General features: G+C 47.5%; 1 protein-coding gene across 1 annotated transcript in view; it reads left to right on the top strand.

Annotated features, from left to right (window-relative positions):
- Positions 1–18,201, top strand: part of LOC142591527 (uncharacterized) — a 402,039-nt gene extending 383,838 nt beyond the window's left edge. The window contains exons 9-11 of the mRNA XM_075703849.1: positions 15,597–15,753; positions 16,791–16,948; positions 18,129–18,201. Coding sequence (XP_075559964.1) covers positions 15,597–15,753; positions 16,791–16,948; positions 18,129–18,201 — 388 coding nt within the window. The remainder of the gene's footprint in view (positions 1–15,596; positions 15,754–16,790; positions 16,949–18,128) is intronic.
- The last annotated feature ends 6,554 nt before the right edge of the window (positions 18,202–24,755 follow it).

The raw sequence follows: 24,755 nt of genomic DNA, 5'->3' as shown, positions 1-24,755 counted from the left end.
CTTAGAAAGCAGCTGTACGAAGTATTTTTTGGCGGAGGTAGGACTTCATCAATTTTTTTTCAATAATACGCGCTTTTCCTACGCACAACTTTTCTTTGTCTCGTCAGAGTTTATTAACCGTCAGCAGCTGCAATCGAATGACACGCCAGTCAGCACACTTAGTTAAACATAAAATGTGCGCATACTGACTCGGTACTAATAACAACAGCAATAGCTGTGAACCACTCATGCTTCCTCACGAGACGTCTAAAACCTTAGATATTTTTGCCTCACCATCCTTCTTTTTCCACGCAGCTTTACGTCCCAATCGCAATAAGGGCTTTTTGTTGCATTGACGGCGCAGATTGTGGAACTCATGCTCTTCCTGGTACACAGAATGAGAGCTGTCGGTCGCCTGTGTTTTTTAGAACTCCGACTTACTAACACAAATTCCCTCCCAAGAAAATGCAGTCTGACACTAGTAATATTGCTGCACGCATGCGCTATTCGATTGTTTGAACGTGGCGCGTGGGCGCCATAACTCGAGAAAAGAGGAGGAAGAACGAACTGGGCTCGCGCTGCCGACGCGTCTCCAGCTCCTCCTGATTACCACCAGGATGCCTTCAACCTCGATGGCCCATGACGTCCCATGGTCTCTCCGGACCTCGCACCTGACCATGCAGCCGCCTTATATCGCCTGCTTCTTTCCTGCCGCAACATATTGAAGCGAAAGCTTTACTGACCGCGAACTTGCGATTTCGCCGTGGCGGTGATCCGAGGAGGCACACGACGTCACAACGCTCGCCTCACCGTGGATATTTCTCTCTCTCTCGTTCCCTAGTCACTACTGCACATGTGCCACTAGTAGCGCCGAGCGACAGGCGTTCCCCCTGTCGCTCGGGAACGTGTCGCTCGGGAACGCCTGTCGACCGGGAAAGTGGTATGACGTCACACCACGTTCCCGGTCGTTGCGCTCGCCCCCGCTCGTTTCGCCAGCTGCGTCGCGTGCATGATAACATGTCGGAGGATTGAAAAGGAGAGCTCGCGTGCGCGTGCTCTCCAATTGAGGCGGCAGTATGGACGCCGACTATTCTGATAAGCAGGACGAGGCCTGGATTCGACATCGGAACGAGATGAAGAGGAAACGAATCGCCCAGGAAACAGACGAACAACGTGCAGAACGACTGGCTAAACGCCGCAACAGAGCTAGACAACCAGACTAATCTGGACTTGCAATCAAGATTAACCAAGGCTAACCATGATATGTCTTAGCTTTCGCTGCGTATATCCTGGCACAGCCGAGCTACGCCACTGCCCTTTTTTCACACTGACAATCGACCACTTGGTCAGAACACTAGGTCCCTTCAAAACTAGTGATGCTGCTCCCATTCACCACCGGCCGTATCCCGTGTCTACGCCAGAGCGGCAAGTTATTCAGCAGGAAGTAAACAAGATGCTCGCCAGAGGCATTGTTCAGCCCTCGTCGAGTCCTTGCGCATCGCCGGTCGTGCTCGTCAAAAAGAAAGATGGCACCTGGCATTCCTTCGTTGATTACCGCCACCTAAGCCGAATTACTAAAAAGGACGTCTACCCTTTACCACGAATCGACGACGCTCTTGATTGTCTTCACGGTGCCAAATACTATTCGTCCATCGACCTTCGATCTCGCTATTGGCAGATTTGTCGTCGATCAGCAACTCCAAGAAAAGACCGCTTTCGTCACTCCAGATGGCCTCTAAAAATTCAAGGTTATGCCGTTCGGTTTATGCACTGCCGCCGCCTCATTCGAACGGATGGGCGACTCTCTGCTCCAACGTTTCAAATGGTGAACTTGCCTTTGTTACCACGGCGACGTCCTTGTGTTTACTCCTACATTTGAGACGCACTTTGAGCGTATCGCAGCTCTCCTTGACGCCTTTCGCAAGGCTGGGCTCAAATTAAACTCATCCAAGTACCACTTCGGGAGCCGACAGATTACAATGCTCGGCCATCTCGTCGATGCTTCCGAAGGTCAACCCAAACCGGAGAAGGTTCGAGCAATAAAGGCTTTACCTGTACCTCAGTCTGTCAAAGACGTCCGCAGTATTGTGGGGCTCTGTTCTTATTTCCGACATTTCGTGAAAGATTTCGCAACAATCGCTTGACCACTCACTGAACATCTGAAGAAAGAGGTGCCTTTTACGTGGGTTCCTGTCAGGCTGGCGCATTGTCAAGCCTTATCAGAATTCTCACCAATCCACCGGTGTTGGCCCACTTAGACCGGTCCGCACCTACAGAGGTCCCAACCGACCCCAGTGGTTATGGGATCAGTGCCGTCTTATCGCAACGCCAATATGGACACGACCGCGTTATAGGCTACGCTAGCCGGCTCCTGACAACTGCAGAACGCAACTATTCGATTACCGAGCACGAATGCCTTGCTCTCATTGGAGCTGTTTCAAGGTTCCGCCCATATTTATATGGCAAGTCCTTCTCAGTAATCACAGACTATCATGCGCTCTGTTGATCTTTCGTTACTCAAGGATCCTGCCGGCAGGATCGGTCGTTGGGCCCTTCGACTACAAGAATATCCCTGCACAGTGACTTACAAGTCGGGACGCCAACAACAGGACGCAGATTGCCTCTTTCGCTACCCAGTTGAAGACGCGAACTCTACGTCTGATAATGACACCGACGCATGTGTTGTCTTTGTTTTTCTTCTGCTCCATGTCGCCGACGAGCAGTGCCGTGACCCGTCCTTGCGTATCATCATTGACCGCCTGGAATCGTCACTAGCCGACACTTCCCTTCGCTTATTCACACTTCAAGATGGCGTACTCTACCTCCCCCCCCAGTGTTCACCCCGACGGCCCTGCATCACTCCTTGAGATCCCGAAACACCTTCCCTCGGCTGTTCCCCACGAACTGCCGAGCACCTGCTGAATTGCTGAGCACCTGTTTCCCACTGCCGGTCACCTGGGTGTGTCACGTACCTACGACCGGATCCGCCGACGCTTCTTTTGGCCAGGGTTTGCTCGCTCCCTTCGAAGATACGAAGCTGCGTGTGAGAAATCCCAGCGAAGCAAGACGCCATCGACGCTCCCTGCTGGTTGCCTTCAAAGACTAGACATTCCCGCGGAAAGATTCTTGCGGTTTGGTTTGGAACTTCCTTGGCCTTTTTCCTCTTTCTACCTCTGGGAACAGGTGCATCGCTGTGGCCACGGATTACGCCATGTGCTACGCCCTCACCCGAGCGCTTCCTACAAGCTGCGCCACAGATGTTGCCGATTTCCTTCTACGCGACGTTATTTTATTACATGGAGCTCCGCGACTTCTTACAGACCGTGGCCGGACATTCCTATCAAAAGTTAACGCGGACATCGTTTAGCCACGTGCCACGAGGCACAAGCTATCGACGTCATACCATCTGCAAATAAATGGCCACACGAAGCATGTCAATCGCACTCTTACAGACATGCGCGCGAAATATGTGTCTTCAGAACACACTGACTGGAACCTCGCTCTACCGTTTGTCACATTTGCCTATAATTCCTCGCGCCACGACACAGCTGGTTATTCCTCATTGTTCCTTCTGTTCGGCCGAAAACCAGCACTGCCCTTGAAAGAACACTCGCTGTTCACGCGGCACCGACCAGTGAATATGCACTTGACGCCATCGCCCGCTGTGCCCACGCATGGGAAAATGCCCTGACCACCTTCTGAAATGCCGAGAGTGTCAAAGGCGCTTGTACGACCGGCGACACCGAGAAGCGCCCTTCCCGCCTGGTTCTTTGGTGCTTCTATGGTCTCCGTCGCGTCAGGTCGGCCTGTCAGAAAAGGTGCTGTCTCGTTACAGAGGCCCATACCGAGTGCTTCTTGCCGTGACTTCCGTCACCTACGAGATCGCCCCTGACGCCCCATCTGCGTTCCATTACAGGGATATCGTGCACGTTACACGACTAAAGCAGCATCCTCCTCCTAGTGATGACATTTAGACGCTCCGGGAAGTCGCTTCTGCCGACGGAGGATTAGGCTGCATGCGTGTGGTATTGGATTGTTTGAACAAGGCGCGTGGGCGCCATCACTAGAGAAAAGAGGAGGAAGAACGAACTGTGCTCGCGCTGTGAATCTAACCGGTCAGCGCTGCAACGGCTGTTGTATATATTCTATGAAAATAGTTTCTCGTCTTACTGACTCATCCTTCTGGTAACAATATAACTGCGTTTCCTTTAAGCCTCTCGGATTATTTTCCTCTTGTAGTAATTGGTACCAGCAACATTTGAGCACTCATTACTGTTCCATAAATGCGGTAACTGTGCGGGAATGAGAAATCACCAAAAAGGGCCCTAAACGTAAAACTGTTCCAGTCTGTTTTAATTACAATCTCCTCACGCCAAATTTAAGCAGCCACCGTAGTAAGCATCGGGCGTTCGCGCGCAGCACTGTTTAAAAGATCCACTCAAACACTCTCCCGTTTTATAGGAGGTCCCTTCTGTTTGCTTTCAAAGCGAGTGACATTGCCTATATTTAGCAGTCTTCTCTAAGTGGCTGACAAGATTCGTGGAGCACGCTCACATGGAGAAAGCTCCGATGGGGCCGAGCCAAAGCAGTGAAAATAGATAACCAGATGCCAATAAAACGGATCATCAGCAAAGTAGAGTGGGCAGAGCGATGTAGCATATGTGCCCAAAGCCTTCGACAGCGTTGACTGCTACGCAGAAATGTCTATTATACGCAAATGAGTGCATGCTCTCACGCAGCTCCAAGTAACCAGTGCCTGAGAGATTGGCGGGAACGCACCTTCAATTACTTTCGTTGCGGGGCAGCCTCCGGCTATTAAGAAAAAAAATCGGTTTTGTTCGGCATATTAATGCATCTTAACGCGCATGCATCAGTTTGACGCAGGGAGTATTTGTGCTTCTGTGACGTGGCGTGACGGAAAAGCCGAGTAGGCGCAGCCCGAAAAGCTTTGAGTAGAACTTGTTGCTGGGCGAGTTCGTTGAGATCTGATGAGTACATTGCTGTGCTAAAAGGACATAGACTTAGGAAGAAAAGTAGGAAACAATAGGCAGAGCGCTGAACTTCATGTTTTATTCTTACAGCAGAGCGGGGAAGTCAAGCAAATTGTCTGGACTGTGTCCATACATAAGCCGCGTTGACGGAAAGTCAAGATGCCAGAAGAACCAAATCAGACCGTACTTGATATGTGCGACGTGTGATATATCGGGCATTCCGATGAAATTTCGGAAGACCTACGTGTTCCGAACGGGGAGACGTGTCAATGACCTGGAAGGGGAGCACGAATTGTGTGTGAACGAAACTAAAGGAACAAAAGAAATGCGTACTTATCTGCAGAGTGCATGGTTTGCTTGGCCGGCAGATGTCAGCCACTACTGCGTGAGATTACTAGAATTGGCAGGACTGGTGATAAGTTAGGAAGAGAGCTTTTAGAGGCACATCGCATAAAAAGAGAGCGGCTCGAATTGCATTTGTGATGCCTCTATGTTTCCGTTTGACAAAGAGGTGGAGCTTTTGAAAACGTCGCTGTAATCGCTCTAGACCATACTGATGTACGTAGTTATGCGCATTTGTTGATTCTTCCTGGTTTGCTGTAAGAATAAAACAGTTGAAGTTGGGTGCTCGTCCTATTGCTCACTACGTTTCTTGCTAAATCTTTATTTACTGTTGCCGCAACAGTGTACTCATCCGAAAACCTTTGACTAACAACAGAGCGCTAACGGCGAAAAGACGTCAAATCATAAATTATTTTTTTGTTCAGTCAAATTGTACATAATCATTGTGTACACGCCATAAAAAATGATGAGCCAAAGCGGTTTTCGTGACGTCGAGTGAAAGACAAGCGAAGTGGGCTTGGCCCGAAAATTGTTTGGCCAATGCTGGAGGGCTGATTGCAGAATTAGAACGGAAAAGCTTTAAATGGCGTTACGTTTTAGCGCCCAAGTTCAGTAGGCGCGAGTGCAGTTTTTGAGACCATTTTGCGATATATAAGATCACCGAGACTGGGTAATCCGTTATTTCACTTTGCCACAATGGGAACAAATAAAGTAAGCAAGTTTGAATAAATCAGGAACTGGCGGGCGAAAAAAAGAACGAAGGATAGACAGAAAATATTGCAAAAAGGAAGTTTAACATTTCGTGGAAGCGCGCGAATTGCGTCCATTAAATTTAAGGAGCCCCTTTTCCGCCATGCGCAATTGCATTGGCTTTAAATTTTTTACGAGTTTTTTACTGATTCTATGGAATATGCGTACAAGAAGAATTTTAAGCTTGTCAACCAGAACAGTAATAATCGCATGAATGGCAGCCTGAAAATATTTGACTGAGCGCTACTCATCGCCAGGAAGCTGCTCTCAGAATGATGGTTGCTAAGTGCGGTATGTAATCGCTAAAATGTGCACTGAAATTACGATTCAGTTTTACCTTAAATAGTACTAGTGGAAGCTCTTCTTCTGGAAATTGATCAACTTCAACACTGAATAAAAAAAATTACTGCGTAATGCCATACTTAGTCACTTTGATGCCTGAATGCCTTGGGGCCGCGTCGTGTTCGATTTGGTGTGTGTTGCACTTAAGAGTCCTGCAGTGGAAATACGTCCGGGGACGTTCCCAGCCTCGTCGACACTGCTACATTGTAGTTAGGTTTCTGCACTAGTGCGACAAACATGAGCTGCGTTGTCTTGAATTTGGGCACTGATTCACAGTTGACGCCGAATATATAAGACAACAAAAAAGATGGAAAGAGTTTTTGACGATCACGCTCATCATCATCATTTGCCTGGTTACGCCCACTGCAGGGCAAAGGCCTCTCCCATACTTCTCCAACTACTCCGGTCATGTACTAATTGTGGCCATGTTGTCCCTGCAAACTTCTTAATCTCATCCTCCCACCTAACTTTCTGCCGTCCTCTGCAATGCTTCCCTTCACTTGGAATCCAGTCCGTAGCCCTTAACGACCATCGGTTATCTTCCCTCCTCATTACATGTCCTGCCCATGCCCATTTCTTTTTCTTGATCTCAACTAAGACATCATTAACTCGCGTTTCTTCTCTCACACAATCTCCTCTTTTCTTATCCCTTAACGTTACACCTATCATTTTTCTTTCCATAGCTCATTGAGTCGTCCTCAATTTAAATAGAACCCTTTTCGTAAGCCTCCAGGTTTCTGCCCCGTACGTGAGTACTGTTAAGACACAGCTGTTATATACTTTTCTCTTGAGGGATAATGCCAATCTGCTTTTCATGATCTGAGAATTCCTGCCAAACGCAGCCCAGCCCATTCTTATTCTTCTGATTATTTCAGTCTCATGATCCGGATCCACAGTCACTACCTGTCCTAAGTACATGTATTCCCTTACCCCTTCCAGTGCCTCACTACTTATCGTAAACTGCTGTTCTCTTCCGAGACTGTTAAACATTGCCTTAGTTTTCTGCAGATTAATTTTTAGACCCACCCTTCGGCTTTGGCTCTCCAGGTCAGTGAGCATGCATTGCAGTTGGTCCCCTGAGTTACTAAGCAAGGCAATATCACCACAACGAATTGCAAGTTACCAAGGTATTCTCCATTAACTCTTATCCCCAATTCTTCCCAATCCATGTCTCTGAATACCTCCTATAAACACGCTGTGAAGAGCATTGGGGAGATCGTATCTCCCTGCCTGGCCCCTTTCTTTATTGGGATTTTGTTGCTTTCTTTATGGAGGACTACGGTGGCTGTGGAGCCGCTATAGATATCTTTCAGTATTATTACATACGGCTCGTCTACACAATCATTCCGCAATGCCTCCATGACTGCAGAAGTTTCGACTGAATCAAACGCTTTCTCGTAATCAATGAAGGCTATATATAAGGGTTGCTTATATTCCGCACATTCCTCTATCACCTGATTGATAGTGTGAATATGGTCTATTGTTGAGTAGCCTTTACGGAATCCTGCCTCGTCCTTTGGTTGAGGGAAGTCTAAGGTGTTCCTGATTCTATTTGCAATTACTTTAGTAAATACTTTGTAGGAAACGCACAGTAAGCTGATCGGTCTGTATATTTTTCAAGTCTTTGGCGTCCCCTTTCTTATGGATTAGGATTATGTTGGCGTTTTTTCAAGATTCCGGTAAGCTCGAAGTAATGAGTCATTGCGTATACAGGATGACCAGTTTTTCTAAAGCAATCTGCCCACCATCCTTCAACAAATCTGCTGTTACCTGATCCTCCCTAGCTGCCTTCCCCCTTTGCATAACTCCCAAGACTTTCTTTACTTCTTCCGGCTTTACTTGTGGGATTTCAAATTCTTCTACACTATTCTCTCTTCCATTATCGTCGGGGGCGCCACTGGTACTGTATAAATCTTTATAGAATTCCTCAGCCACTTGAATTATCTCATCCACATTAGTAATGATATTGCCGGCTTTGTCTCTTAACGCATACATCTGAGTCTTGCCTATTCCTAGTTTCTTCTTCACTGCTTTTAGGCTTCCGCCGTTCCTGAGAACATGTTCAATTCTATCCATAATATACTTCCTTATGTCAGCTGTCTTACGCTTGTTGAATAACTTCGAAAGTTCTGCCAGTTTTATTCTAACTGTAGGCTTAGAGGCTTTCATACATTGGCGTTTGTTGATCAGACCTTTCGTCTCCTGCGATAGCTTACTGATATCCTGTCTAACGGAGCTGCCATCGACTTCTATTGCAGACTCCTTAATGATGCCCATAAGATTGTCGTTCATTGCTTCCACACTAAAACCCTCTTCCTGTGTTAAAGCCGCATAACTGTTCTGTAGCATGACCGGAATTGCTCTATTTGCCCTCTTATCGCTAACTGATTGATCGGCTTAATATGTACCAGTTTCGTCCATTCCCTCCTCAAATCTAGGCTAATTCGAGTTCTCACCATCCAGTGGTCACTGCAGCGCACCTTGCCGAGCACGTCGACATCTTTATGCTGCCAGGGTTAGCGCAGAGTATAAGGTCTATTTTATTTCTGGTCTCGTCATTCGGGCTCCTCCAGGTCCACTTTCGGCTGTCCCGCTTGCGGAAGAAGGTATTCATTATCCTCATATTATTCTGTTCCGCAAACTCTACTAATAACTCTCCCCTGCTATTCCTAGTGCCTATGCCATATTCCCCCACTGCCTTGTCTCCAGCCTGCTTCTTGCCTACCGTGGCATTAAAGTCGCCCATTAGTATAGTGTATTTTAGTTTTCACTCTACCCATCGCCGATTCCACGTCTTCATAGAAGCTTTCAACTTCCTGGTCATCATGACTGGATGTAGGGGCGTAGACCTGTACAATCTTCATTTTGTACCTCTTATTAAGTTTCACAACAAGACCTGCCACCCTCTCATTAATGCTATAGAATTACTGTATGTTACCAGCTATATTCTTATTAATCAGGAATCCGACTCCTAATTCTTTTCTCTCCGCTAAGCCCCGGTACCACAGGACGTGCCCGCTTTTTAGTACTGTATGGGCTTCTTTCGGCCTCCTTACTTCACTGAGCCCTATTATATCCCATAAACTGCCCTCTAATTCCTCCAATAGCACTGCTAGACTCGCCTCACTAGATAACGTTCTAGCGTTAAACGTTGCCAGGTTCATATTCCAATGGCGGCCTGTTCAGATCCAGGGATTCTTAGCACCCTCTGCTCCGTCGCAGGTCTGACGGCCACCGTGGTCAGTTGCTTCGCAGCTGCTGGGGACTGAGGGCCGAGGTTTGATTGTTGTGTTCATATGGGAGGTTGTGGCCAAGTACTGCACCAGTGTGGCCAATCCTGCTTTGGTGAGGGAGTGCGTTACCGGTTCTGGTCACCGGGGTCAGCCCGCACTCCATGCCTGTTTGTGCAATTTTATCAACACGCGGATTTTTTTTAATCCAGTGGAAAATTGCGCGGCACCGGGATTCGAACCAGGGTACTCTTGCACGCGAGGCGGATGCTCTACCTCTACGCCACCGCTGCACCCCTGTACCCCGTTTGATCGCGATCAAACGGAAGCTAAATGATCAAGGCTAGCTTTTGGCTTCAGATAGCCATCAAAAGAGTAGACAAAGAAGAAAATCTTTTAGAACCAGTTGTCACAGCGGGTTTCGTGACGCTGATTTCATTGCTTCGGCCAAGTGTGACGACAACAGTTAACAAATTCAGTTTTGTCGCCCGTGGGATCAAGGTTTATTTATTTATTTCATTTTTTAATCGCTTTGTCATAGCAGGCATTAAAGATGGGGTGTACACCACGTGAAAAACGGAGCATTCAGCGCATCACTGTGGTAAAGCGTAGACACAATCATTATAAGAAATACTATTAAGAATATCGGGTGATATGAATTATAAGTCTTATCAACCCTGTAACAAAGAATAGCGACAGGCGTCACTCCTAAAAGAAATTTCGCTCATCTTCAGCTTACCATCCCATGTTTTTATGCGCAAGTGGGGGGCTTAAAATCTAAGTCTCTACAGATGGCGATATTAGAGTAATGTACACACAAAACGAAATCTATTGTTGCGCGTGTGCTGACTCTCCTTCGTGCATGCTAGGTTTTTTTTAATTTGTGAACTCGTTAGCAGAAGACACGTTAATTTACTTCACGAGTGAGTTGTCTCGCAGAATTCTAATGAAAAAGTAAGAGCCTGATTCCAGCTGTGGCCTGCCCGGGCCGTTTCCGAGGTGTTGATCGGGTGTTACTTCCGCGGACGGTGTACGAGAGGAACGAGAGAACGCAGGACACGCCTTCGCACAAAATACCTGCGTAAACGGGACCACTAGAGGTAATGCGAAGCGATCGCGTATGCTCCTAAGCGCAACATTTTTTCGACGAGTTGAGCGTATCCACGCGGAGGAATACGTGAACGTGTGGCGCGTCGTAGATATTCGTTGTGCCGTAGTAATGTGTCAGCGGGACACAGTTTAAGAAACGTTAGGCATATGCCACATGCTGCGGATAACATGGAGCATGGGAGGCCATCTATGCTCCGATCGTGGCGTTGGAGAACAGGTCAGAATAGAGCGGCGGATCAGCTGGGCTCGAAGAGCGCAGGGGCGCAGATCAATGTAATGCTTTCCGTAAAAAGTGATGTGAAGATTGCTGATAACTCTTCGGAACTCTGACTGCCTCCATAATACGAACATTTGTGGCACTCAGCGGGGAGAAGCAGACAAAGAATGCCTGTATGCAATCTGCAGGCTTCTGTTTGGGAGTGTACGCATACGTCTAGCCCAATCGTCGCAGCGGAATTTGCGACATCTGACAGCACCGTTCAGAGTCGCGGGAGGCACATAGCGGTCAAAGGCCAGTTTCGCTTGCTTGAACTCTTCGCCCATAGAAAGGAATCTGACGGAGCTGGCAACAGCTGAGGTGATGCAGCGTCGATGTATGGATCAAATTCAGCTGCCCTGGGGGGAACTGGAATTTTTAAGCTACGAACGTTACGACTTTGATGGACGAGTTTGTCGATTGTGTTAAGCTGTGCGTTTTCCATCAAAGACAAGAATATGTGTTGGGCGAGACAGGTTTGAATTGTTAGGGAGCGGTAAATAGAATGCAGGAGAGCCTTCACAGAACAAACCACGGTAATACCATTTTGCCGTTGACAATGTGCTCTGAATAAAAGAAATAAGGTTACTCGCTTCGGATAGCTAAGAAGGTGAACTAGCTATACAGGATCGGAATCCATGTTTCTACTTATCAAGTAGTGCTACGGAAAGTAGCGGGAATTCGAGTAGCACTTACATCAATTTGAACACCACGAGCATCGCATTCCAAGTGAAACACTGGGAGCGCTCGTCGCGACACAGGAAGCCGGACAGCGCCCGCCGTACCTGTGCACCTGTACGTACGCAGGAGCCCTCACCAACCGGCTAAAAATCGGTGTGGCTTGAGCGAGCAGGTTTGAAATCTAAAACCTCCCTGGGCCTAAACACGAGAGGCAACGGGCGGCGTTGGAAGACAGTACAGGCGACAATGGCAGTTATTCGATTGCAATTATCCGCGTACGGGACAATAGTGATCGTCCTTAGTTCAAGACACCGGGGCGCCCCTAAAGTCAGCGTTTTAAATATACGCACATCAATATTTTACAATACCTATATTGTGTTGATTTAATATGACGATACGTGTACACCGTTCCTTCACTGGCTCTTGGGAAATACCGAAGCGTTATTATTGATGACACAAAGGATATCGCTGCACACAAAAGAAATGGACCCGCCGCGGAATTCCAGGGGTTATGGCGTTGCGCTTATGAGCTCGAGGTCGCTGCTTGTTGCCAGGCACATTCCGATGGTGCTGTTAAGCCAAAACGCTCACGCAGCACGAATCACGTGCGCGAGAAAAAAAAGCACCAAGAGACCAAAATTTTTCTGGATGCCCGCACTACGGCATGCCTCATAGTCATACCGCGGGTTGAGGACGCTGGATACCAAAATTTAGTTTAATTGTTTGAACACAAGAAAGTTGCTCTTTAACTACACTTAGCCACATGAGCTTAAGTGTTCGTAACGCAGTGTCTAGCACTTAAGCTTCCCTGAAATTTAATACGCAGTATTCGTGCACCTTTCAACGTTCGAACTAGAGAATGTATTTCGACATTATTCAATTGGCATTGCATTTCTTGGTGTACTCAGACACAAAGCTCGGCGTACAATATGTTTTTCTTTTTTCTTTTTGACCTGCATTTTTCTGAGTACAAACACTGTGGTGCCTTAAATCAAAACGCTCCGTGGAGATGCCATTTATCTGCTAATTTACCCTTATCGTAAGTTGGCATCATGTAGACGAGCAAAACAACTTTAATAATTGCCCAAAAATTGCGTTAAATACTGAATTTTCTAAGCATTCGGCATTGGTTTTCAAATGTGAGCCTTTCAGAGCCATGAAGTTATCGGTAATAGCTGTTACCCAAGTGGGATTCTTGTGTATTTTTTTCCTACCAACAAATAAGCAGGAGTTCAAAATCTAACACAGCCTCATGGCGTCAGCACTACATCAATAGCAGGATTCCCATCTAATCAGAAAAAGTGTGTCAGTCAGTTACATCTAACATGTTGCAATGCGAAAGTATAGATTAGGCATTACTGAGTAAATAAAAAATTCCTGAGGCGGAACTTAAGACAAATAGAAGTAAATAATAAACACAAGATTTATTTCATGGACCTGTCTTACTGAGAGGTTAGTGCATTTCTGAATATCACATAGCCACGCTAAGGAGTGAGATATTGAAGAAAGTGTCTTCACCTGTTTCATAAAAAGAAACATATATCAAAGGAACTAAATCATTATTAAAGTTAATCGATATGTCGGCAGAGCGTTAAAGACGAGGTCATAAGATAGGACACAACACAGGCGCTGAATTCAACTAAGCTTTATTTCGATATCGCCAGAACTATGTACTTGAGACGTGAGCCAAAAGTTGAAAAAAACACTTTTGCATGATGTCACACATCTGCTGAAACCGTGTCGCATCAGAGCCTGATACTCAATTTCGTTACTCCTTAGGGTCATGGATAGCATGCTGATGCAAAGTTCACCCAGTCGTTGTATCTTGTCAGCCTCTATAATTTCACGGGTAAGCTGTTTGCGGTATTTTGTGATTACAGAGCATTTATCAAATTCAGGAACACAAGGGCAGTCTCTGCAGTGAATGCCAAGATGGCCTTGAAGGGATGTGTTAACATTATAAAAATGACCTTTCAATCTTTCATTTGCGCATCTGCCCGCTTGCCCAATATGTTTATTTCCGCAAGTAAAGGGAATCACGTAAACCACACCCAGTGCGCAGACTCCCAAATACCTCCTCTGGTTAGTGGTGCAAGTATTTTGTCGTGTGGCATGAGTATTCACGCGCCTGCAGAGCGCTAATTTATCCCGAGAAAAAAAACAGAACTTTAACATCAACTTTATTGCCTATTTTCGTCAAGCTGTCTGATATCTTGTTCAAGTAAGACAGCACCGTCAGTCGCTTGTTGTCTCTGGGAGCGCACTTTAATGGCGCTTTGTCTCGCAGCTTGATTTTCTTTAATATGTTTTCTGCTAATGACATTAACAGGAGCTCAGGGTACCCAGCATATGCCAGGCGGGACGCCTGCTCAAGGAGACTGTGTGTTAAAGAGTGGAAGCAAGACTTGTTTAGGGCATTTGTGAAGCAAATATTTACAATGCCCCGTTTAACCAACTCGGGATGGACTGACTGATAAGGCAAATGTGGCTTATCAGTCGGCCTAGAAACTTTTTGAAAACGAAATTAAAGCTCGGCCAACATTTTCCCGTTATTTCAACAAACATTTCTTCCGCCAGCTTTTTTACAAATCAGTTTACAAATCAGAGCGCAAAATCTGCACCGTTCTCTGCACAACGCCGTCACTATATTCTATGAGTCACAGCCGTGTTCTCAATAGTGACTATAGCGAAGAGCTCTCTATCATAACGTAAACGAAGTGTTTCCTCAGCTTTACTCGGACACCTTGAGCAACTACTTTAATACTTGTGGCAATATTTGATGGTTTCGAACGACTGATCACTCACGCTCACCTACACTGGCGAAACCATGCAGGAACGGCAATTAAAGCGGTGGAAAAATGGTAGCGGATACGTGCAGCGAGTGGCGATACCGTCAGAAAAGAGCAGCAGCAGCAACAGCTGGCCTAGGAGAACGGGCCGCGTGGCTCCAGCGCGGCGGGAGCCCTTAGGAGGGAGCGCTCCGTCACGCCCTCTGGTCGACAACGCAGCCTCTCCAGAGGGCGCTCTCGTTCCCGAGGGCGCTCTAACTCCCGGGTTCGGATCCAGGAAACGCCAACCAGGACCGATCGTGTCAAGTCGAAGCAGACGACGCCGGCTTCAAAGGTAACGCAGGTAGCATTGCCGGAGCATAAAGTTGATCCCAGAGTCGCTCAACTCATGCAAGAGAACGCTCGACTCAAAGCAGAAATGCAGCAGATGAGGGCCGACTTTGAGTCTTTCCGTAAGTCGTACCCCTCGCAAGTCGACAAGCAACACGTGCCCCCCTCAGGGGAGCCATAGGCGTGCTCGGGTAAACGTAGGGCCGCGCCCCCAGAGGGGGACGCTGTCTCTATGGAGACCGAGTCCAATAACGAAGACTCAGAAAGCATGCAGCGGGCAATTCAGCAGCTCGCTGAAATTGTGACTGCCCTCCTTAAAAGGATGGCGTCCCTGGAAAGTGCACAGGCCGCGTTAGCTACGGCTAGACAGCCTTCGAGGGAGCCCCGTCGGGCACCTTTACCCGCAAGCGCCGTCCCCGTCAACAAGACGGTGGAATGGTCAATCCAAGGCAATCACCATGGCGGTCAATCCCAATAAGTTGGTTGTGTGGCAGTGGAACTGTGCCAGTTTCCAACGGCGCAAAGCTCCGCTGCAGCAATTCGTTTCGGCAAAGGTGGTCAAACCGCACGTAATTCTTTTACAAGAAACTCTCGATGACGCGCCCACGTTCCCGGGATACCGGGTTGTATCAATACGGGAGGAAGGAAAGCGAGGTTTAGCAACCTTGGTCGCACGGAAGTGCTCCTTTCAAGTACACAAATTACCAATTGGCAAAACTAGGGCGGAAATCATTATGGTCGAAATTATCCCTAACAATTGGCTTAAGAGCAGTGTCTTCCTTTTAAACATATACAGCTCGCCGTTGGATCAACGGCAGGCATTCGCCACGATCATGACAAAGACGGTGGCCCTGAGCAAGGGGGCCCCCATAGTGATAGCGGGTGATTTCAATGACCCCCACACTGCCTTGGGATACCCCCGCCAATCCACCAAGGGCAATCTCCTTGTCCAGGTAGTTACTCACTTCTCACTGGAATTGATTACGGATGCTCAATATACGACGCGAACCGGCACGTCGGTAGTCCGAGACACCACTCCGGACCTGGCGTTCGTCAAGAACGCTCCCGAAAGGCGGACCAGACCGAAAGATGACGAAAAGCGGACCAGACCGACTACGATAATCTCGATAGTCTGTTCACAAGACTACAGAAGGACGTACAAGCTGCGACCAAGTTGGTTAAGACTGATCTAAAGGTAGATCGTATGGACGCGCGCCTTGCGCACATCCTAGAAGCAAAAAACTCCATCCTGCGCCGCTGGAGAACGCACAGACTCCACCGCCGACTTTGTAAGAAAATTGCGGAGCTCAATCGTACAATAGAAACTCATTTCATCGAACTGTCCAAACAACAATGGAATGAAATGTGATCCTCGGTTGATGGGCAGATGAGAACGGGGGGCAAATGGAACCTGCTCAAACACTTACCCGACGATTCGCAAAGCAAAAGCAATCAGACACTAGCCATCGATCGCACAGTTCATAATCAAAAAGCGGTGGGCGTATTTGAACACGCCCTCCTGCAAGAGTTGGCCGAAAAGTATCTTCCGCTGGGCCATTCCGGTGACGGGGATTATCCTCGTTATCGGGGGGGGGGGGTAGCGGTGGGGTAGCTCGACGCCCCCTTCACGGAATCCGAAATCTGGGAGGTGCTCGAAACGCTCAACGGTCGCTCTGCACCGGGCCCGGATGGAATCTCCAATAAGTTCCTCCGCAACCTGGACGAACAATCAGTTGCGATGCTCACCGGGGAGGTCAATAAAATTTGGGTAACGGGCCTCATCCCCGACTCCTGGAAGACAGCATCAGTGGTGCTCATCCCTAAACCAGGCAAACCTCTTGTGCCGGACAACATGCGGCCCATCTCGCTCACGTCCTGCGTGGGTAAGGTGGCCGAACATGTCCTTCACAACCGTATATCTAGGCATATAGAAAACAATGAGTTATTCCCTCACAACATGGTCGGCTTTCGGCCAGCACTCTCCACACAGGACGTCATGTTACTTATAAAGAGGCAAATCATTGATGTCAACACTAGAGACACTCGAGGCATCCTTGCTCTAGACTTCTCCAAGGCTTTTGATAACATGTCGCGCCGGTTCGTGCTAGACGCCATCTCAGATCTGGGCCTGGCACCACGATTCCATGCGTACGTTAGCTCCTTCCTCAGGGATCGCAAGGCCACTGTCGAAATAGGGCAAATCAAATCGAAGGAATATACATTGGGAGCGAGAGGCACCCCGCAAGGGGCGGTCATCTCTCCCCTACTGTTTAACATCGCCATGAAGGGCCTCTCGGACAGACTGGCCACAGTAAGAGGAACGGGTCACGCCCTCTACGCGGATGATATTACCGTGTGGTGCATGGGAGGGTCTGACGCTGCAGCTGAGAGTGCGCTCCAAGAGGTGCTCGGCATAACAGAACACTTCCTACTAGACACGGGCCTGAGTCTGTCACCAACCAAGTCCGAACTTCTATTGTATAGGCCCACCCGACGGGGGGTTAGGTGCTCCACACCCTTAGATCAAGTTCCCATAGCCCTCTGTACGACGGACGGACAACAAATCCACACAGTGGATACCATCAGGGTCCTCGGACTCTTGCTGGAATCTCGCGGGGGCAACTCACAGACTATAGACCGCATTACTTCCAAGACGGAGAATATGCTTGGGCTTATCTTCAGGGTCTCGAACCGCAGAGCGAGAGCAATCTGCTAAGACACTACCACGCGTTTCTGATGAGCCACGTTAACTACTTAGCCTCCGCGTTGCGCTGGTCTAAACGGGATGAGGCCAAAATCGACGCCCTCATGTGCAAAAGCATCAAGCGCGTGCTGGGTTTACCACTCACTACCAGCGCCGCGCGTCTCATGCAACTAGGCATGCACAACACCCTATCAGAGGTGATCGAGGCCCAACGAGTTGCCCAAATAATACGACTCTCATCATCGCGAGCGGGGAGACGCATCCTCGAATCCGTTGGATGCGGTCACCAGGAAATCACAGAGCGCAACGTGACCCTATCACCCGTGGTCCGAGATACGTTCAAGGTAGATCGCATGCCACGTAACGTCCACCCTCAATACAATGTAGGGCGCCGGGTAGCCAGGGCTCGTTCCCTGTTAAAAGCGGCTGCGGCCACTCCGAATCTGGCATGTTTCGTTGACACCGCCCAGTACGAGCGCTCTGATCACTATGCCGCAGTTTCGGTTGACTCCAATGGCACTCTCATTAACTCAGCATCCGTGCGGAAGGTCTCTGCAACAGTAGCCGAGCAGGTTGCTATAGCTATAGCACTGGAGGACCCTCTACGTCCCAATATCTTTGCAGAGTCCAGATCTGCAGCCCGAGCTTTCGCCTCCAGCTCGATCTCAAAGGAAGCGGCGGCCATCCTCGGCAGTGAGGGGGCTGCTGGTTTTCATAGCATCAAATGGTTCCCGGCCCATATGGGAATCAATGTGCACTCTGAGGTTGTTAACGCCAATGAGTTGGCCCATGAGTGTGCGCGAGGTCTTACACACCGCGGCGGTTTAGGTGGACTCACGGGTGGCGACTTAGGACTGTACAGGGATTCGCTTCTCACCTTCCATGAAATCTTGGCACATTATCAACTTGCTCGGCGGGCCTTTCCGCTACCACACCCTAAACTTAATAGACCACAATCGTCGGCGTTTCGCATCCTTCAAACGGGGTCATTTCCCTCCCGGGGCCGATTCAGTCACTTCGCGCCTAATGTAGAACCCCACTGTCCAGACTGTGGGGAGGCGTACTGCTCCTTATCCCATATGCTCTGGCAATGCCCTGCGTTACGCAGCTCATCGCTAACCACTCTAACCAACTGGGAGGCAGCCCTTAAGAGCGGCAACCTCTCAGAGCAACTACGGGCTGTCCAGAGGGCCTGCGACAGGGCGGAGGACCACTATCTTCCGACCCCGACGTGAGTGCGGCCCGCGATGGCTACGGGAACTCTCTGAAAAGGGAGGTACCCTAATGCCGGTTCCTCAGGACCATTAATAAAGTTCTTTGTCTGTCTGTCTGTCTCTTTCTTTATGTACTGTTCATTTGCATTACCCAAACTCAGTTCTCAAGACCAATGTCCAACTAGCCCATGAATGAATGATCTTGTGTTTAGAAAAAGGAGATATCAGACTCTGGAAACACAGACGTTCTATTTATTTTATTTATTTATTTATTTATTTATTTATACATACTGCAGCGCAATTTGCGCTATAGCAGGAGTGGGTTAAGAAAAGGTACAGAAAATACATTGGAGTATACAGCGGTAGACACAAGTGAACATTTTCAAAGAGCACTGATGAAAGGAAAATACACAAATAAACACAAGTGAACACTTTTACAAAAAGTGCACTGATGAAAGAAAAATACACAAGAAGTTATACAAATGCTGTCAGACATGGGTGAGCCCGATTATGCATCTGGGATGGCGGTTGCAAAAATTTGGGATGAGCATGAGCGAATGGACCCAGGTAATGAATTCCAGTCTTCGGTTGAGCGGGGAAAAAGCTGAATTTGAACATGTTAGTACGTGAGTAGTACGGTAGTAGTACGATGAAGATACCCGTGACTGGCAAAGGTTGTACAGGCTGCGTTGAAGTCCAATAAAAATGTTTCACGGGTTACTTTGTACATTGTTTTTGAAAAGCGAACTATATAGACCCGCGCATGTAAACAGAGAAAAATCAAACGCAGACAATCTAGATGAGCGCTGATGTGTCTAGGTTTCTGTAACGGCAAATCTGCCAAATTAAGTTTGTTTCGTGCTTTGTCCTCCGTCTCCTCAATGCATACTATTTAACATATACTTCTGTGTAGCACGTGGTAAATAAAAAAATGCCGCAATTTTCTGCAGCATGTCTACGGAAGTGTCCAGCAGCACCATACATCCGTTACAAGTTGGAACAGGTGACAATCATGTATCTACAGCTTATTTATTTTCGCGTAAATTGTGCCGCTGGTCTCCTTGCTGCACGTTTACTTTATAAAAACCTAATCACCCAAAACACGTTCACTGCTGCAAACGCAAGCGACAGCTTGTCGCTAGTTTTTGTTTCAGTAATTTTGTATTTCCTTTATTAGCATGGTTATATTGTAAATAACAATAACATGGTGGTTTCTTTCGTACAAACATTGTCTATGAGAAAACACAAGAATTGGCGTTGGCATACTATCACGTTCCGTTTTTTTTTTTTGTCGCTTACTGAACTACATCCGCTCGTCCTCTAACTCCTTTTATCATTAGAAGAAGAGTAAAGTTAATTTAGAGGTAATATAAAATTAACATAATGCCGGATGTTTCAGTGAAAAATTACAAAATTTAATCGTTCAAGGCATTGAGACAGTGCGTAAGGGTGTCAGGTTTCTTTAGGCTTTCATAAAACAAAAATTAAAAAATTCTTCCTAAGAAAGCTACGATTCTCAAATATTCACCGATTTTATTTTGAGGAATATAAGGTATCAGAAATCAGAAGATATGAAGACTGGAGAAACTTCAGTGCTAATGAGCAAACCCAGAAGGGAACTACGATTATTGTCCCTTGAAGAGGAGGCAGCGTGAGTAGCATCAGTAAAGGGAACGTATTATATAGGCCTGTTGCGTTTAATATTATTATGAATAAATTGCAACTATTAGCCTCTCCTTCGAATTTGAGCGGCGACAAAATTAACATAGCCTGGTTGAACTAATCAAGCATTATATACATTAATTACCGTCTAGTATTTCGCCTTTATTGCGAACGCACCTTGGCGCCACCTGATGGCCAACAAGTTAACTTGGTAATCAAAAAGGCATGCATGCTTGTTTACGTGGGCTGCCAAAGGGAAATCGAGCTAAACTTATTTTGTATCTTTTGCAGCTTCTGTCTTCGTTTTAATTTCATATCGTTATTGCCTACGCCAGTCGCCTCCTCTCTCCCGCCGAGCGCAATTACTCGATTACTGAGCGCGAGTGCCTCGCCCTCATTTGGGCGGTGGGCAAGTTCCGACCCTACATATATGGACGACCATTTACAGTTACAACCGACCACCACGCCCTTTGTTGGCTTTCCTCCCTCAAGGATCCCACCGGCCGCCTCGGTCGCTGGGCCCTACGGCTGCAAGAATACACCTACACTGTGGTCTACAAGTCGGGTCGTCTACATCAGGACGCCGACTGCCTGTCTCGTCATCCCGTCGATGTACCGGACGGTTTAGTGGATGTCGCACCGATCTGCGTTCTTTCCCTCTCAGCCTTGCAAGACATTGGCGCTGAACAACGACGCGACGAGTCGTTACGCCCCATTATCGAACGCCTGCTCTCTGCTCCGTCTGACCCATCCCTTCGCATGTTCGTACTACAAAATGGCATCCTGTATCGCCGCAACATGCACCCCGATGGGCCCGAGCTCCTAACCGTCATTCCGTCTCATCTGCAAACGATTGTACTGCAGCAACTGCACGACGTTCCCACCGCTGGACACCTTGGCGTCACGCGGACCTATGACCGAATTCGGCGACGGTTTTTCTGGCCGCGTCTCAACCGCTCCGTCCGGCGCTATGTTGCCGCGTGTGAGTCGTGTCAAAAAAACCGAAAAAGACCAGCTGTGCCTCCTGCCGGACTGCTGCAGCCTTTGGATATACCGGCCGACCCTTTTTTTCGCGTTGGCCTTGATCTCCTTGGACCATTCCCTATATCCGAGGACGGAAATAGGTGGATTGCCGTCGCTACGGACTATACAACTCGCTATGCCATTACTAGAGCCCTACCGACCAGCTGCGCTACAGACGTCGCTGATTTCTTGCTTCACGACGTTATCTTGCACCACGGTGCACCTCGTCAACTTCTCACCGATCGTGGCAGATACTTTCTTGCCAAAGTCATAGACGACCTACTTCGATCATGTGCTACTAAACATAAACTTACTACCGCTTACCATCCTCAAACTAACGGTCTTACCGAACGCCTGAACCGCACATTAACGGACATGCTCGCAATGTATGTTTCCTCCGATCACCGGGACTGGGACATTGCTCTACCATTTGTCACGTTCGCCTACAATTCCTCGCGCCACGACACAGCTGGCTATTCACCCTTCTATCTCCTCTTCGGCCGTGAGCCGACTTTGCCTTTCGAGACACTCCTCTCGACCACGCTCGACTCGCCGACAGAGTACACTCGGGATGTAATAGCCACAGCGACCCAAGCACGCCAGATTGCCCGCATTCGTCTGTCTGCTTCCCAGACACGCCAGAAGTACCGTTACGACAAGCGCCATCACGACGTGAACTACGAACCAGGCGCTCTTGTGCTAGTATGGTATCCAGCTCGGCATGTTGGTCTTTCCGAGAAATTACTCTCGCGATACTGTGGCCCTTACCGCATCCTTCGCCAGGTGACCCCTGTCACATATGAAGTGTCTCCGCTGAATGCCACGGTGCCTTCACCCCTCTCTGACATCATCCACGTCAGCCGTCTCAAACCTTACCTTTCTTCGACCGATGAGCCGCACCAATCAGGTGCTTTTTCCGACGGGGGTGATGTCACAGTCGGTAATGTGGAAAGAAGACCACGCTGATGGTGGTCTTGGAGACGACGAAGAAGTGTTTTAGCAAGCTCGATGCTCTACGCTTGTTGGCTCAGCCATTAAAAGCTACCTGTAAATAGACGAACGCTTCTTCCTTCCCGTAACATCATTATATCTAGTAGAGCAGCCCGTACTGATGATATTGTGCGATTAAGCTAAGCATGCGAATGGCGGCTGTAGATAGCGCTGCGGATCCTGCTTACTTGCTGCAAGACCTAGGAGTACCACCGTTTACATATCCGAAATGAGATACTGAATGAGCAGGAAGTGAAAAGGCCTTAACATATGTCAATAAGTAATATCAGAAAATTGCACTGAATGGCTCGGAAAACAAACAGATATACCAACTTTATCAGTCAAGCAATCTCAGCTTTAGAAGCGCTGAACTGTTGATCTCAACAGTACAAGCGGCACATTAGGGCTTAAGGACATCGCTTTGCACTATTAAAAACGAAGCGCAACCAGGCGAGAAGCTCGGCTCGCGTGCAGTAATACACAGCAAACTTATCGTGCCTATTGAACGCAGGGATATGCAGAATAGCTCGCTGGTGATGACTAGGTATTGCACACTTAGTTTTCCATGACTGTTGCCGACAATATTAGCGCCGCTGTAATGTACAGAAAAATAGGCAAATTCTACACACCTTTGCGTTTTCTGTTAAATACTCCCAAAGTACGGGAAGTCCATTAAATGTTTCAATGGATGCATAACCAATGGTTGAATCGCGCCTGTGTCTTTCAGCATAGCTGCCCAGCGCTCTTGCCGTTATGCGAAAAAGAAAAGCTATTTATGGGGGTTTTACGTGCTAAAGCCACAATCTGATTATCAGGAACGCTGTAGTAGGGGATGCCGGATGTTTGGACCAGCTGGGTCTCTATAATTCGCATAAATGTATGTACACGGCTGTTTTCGCATTTCGCTCCCATCGAAATTAGGCCTCCGTGGCTGGGATTCAATCCCGCGACCTCGTGCTTAGCAGTCCAACAGCATAGCCGCAAAGCAACCACGGTTGGTGCCGTTAGGTTACGATCGCACGCACGCTTCTATCCTGCCAAAGCCGCACCGCCCTTTAAAAGGTCTCGCAGGCGCCTCACAAGCCAATTCCTCGCATTTTTCCGTCTCCACAGCGAGCATTTTGAGACGCTGCGTTAGACTAAGTGCCTTTAGATTGGTCAGCATCTTATGTCACGTGAAGTCGGCCAAGCCGGCCGGCATTTATATCACATGCATTATAATGGTTTTCTCAAATAGTAACATGAACTATAGTAAAGACCTAAAGAAATTGCGTGTAGTGAAAATCGCAATTATGCTATTACTTTTTCTGCAACATAATTTTGTGAGTATCGGTAAAGAGAACAGAAAAAAAATTGTTACAAACGTTGCCTTGTCCCTGTTTTGTCTCGCTCAGTACGCAGTCATAACGCTATATTCTTCGCCTGTGTTTTAAATCCCACAGAGGAAGAATATATCCATTATTACGACGGAGACAGACTACTACATTTCATTCTTTATGGCGGAACAAATATTTCTCGGAAGCTGAATGTGGCTTCGTGCCTAGTGCAGATGAAGTTCCTCCGATCTCGCATCCTGTGCTGCACTGTTGTGCCCCTGCGCTGCACCTTGAAATTGACGCAAGACTAGAAAAAAGGAAACATTGGCCCGAACCAAAAGACCGTGCTACATAAAAGGGTCTCAAACAATGTGCTTACATAAGTAAATACATGTGCCACAGACAGAAATATTTTTATTCGTGTGAGAGGTAACAGCGTTTCCGCGTCTGGCAAGAAAATAAATCGGGTACTTGTTCCGTCAATTAACTATTTTCATCTTTACAGGCACCGCGAATTAGGTAGTTTCGAAATTGTTTAAACTCAATCGGTGATTTCTCCTTTTTGCTGGACAAGAATACAATTACAAAGGAAATCTAATACAGAAAGAGGTCCCAAATGGAAAATAATCTCAGGGAGACCTCCCGTTATTACATGTGGAAAATGTAGAACATACGATTAGCAACTAAGGTAAAAGCATTGGGAAATACAAATCGAGGTATTAGAAGTAAATAATCAAAGATCTAATAGCTGAAGCTTACATGGAAATGAGCGAGAACAATTGTATTTAGAAACACACATGCAAGTACAAATATTAGAGTTATTGAATAGGATCATAATGCTTATGTAACATCAAGGGTGCGCAATATGGCAGCGCAACGAAATGAATTTATAGATAGACAATTATCCAGGAACATAAACCAAAAAACGCAATGAACGATGTCCGTATATATATATATATGTATTATGCACGTACTGTATGTTGTTAGTAAAAACTGTTTCAGAACCCACCGGGAATAGCACACTCATTTATTCATAAAAATAACTT

The sequence above is a fragment of the Dermacentor variabilis genome, chromosome 8 (assembly GCF_050947875.1).
Source record: "Dermacentor variabilis isolate Ectoservices chromosome 8, ASM5094787v1, whole genome shotgun sequence".
NCBI classification, from domain to species: Eukaryota; Metazoa; Arthropoda; class Arachnida; order Ixodida; family Ixodidae; genus Dermacentor; species Dermacentor variabilis.
Note: the sequence above shows the minus strand (reverse complement) of the source record. Positions and strands in the feature narration are given on the sequence as shown.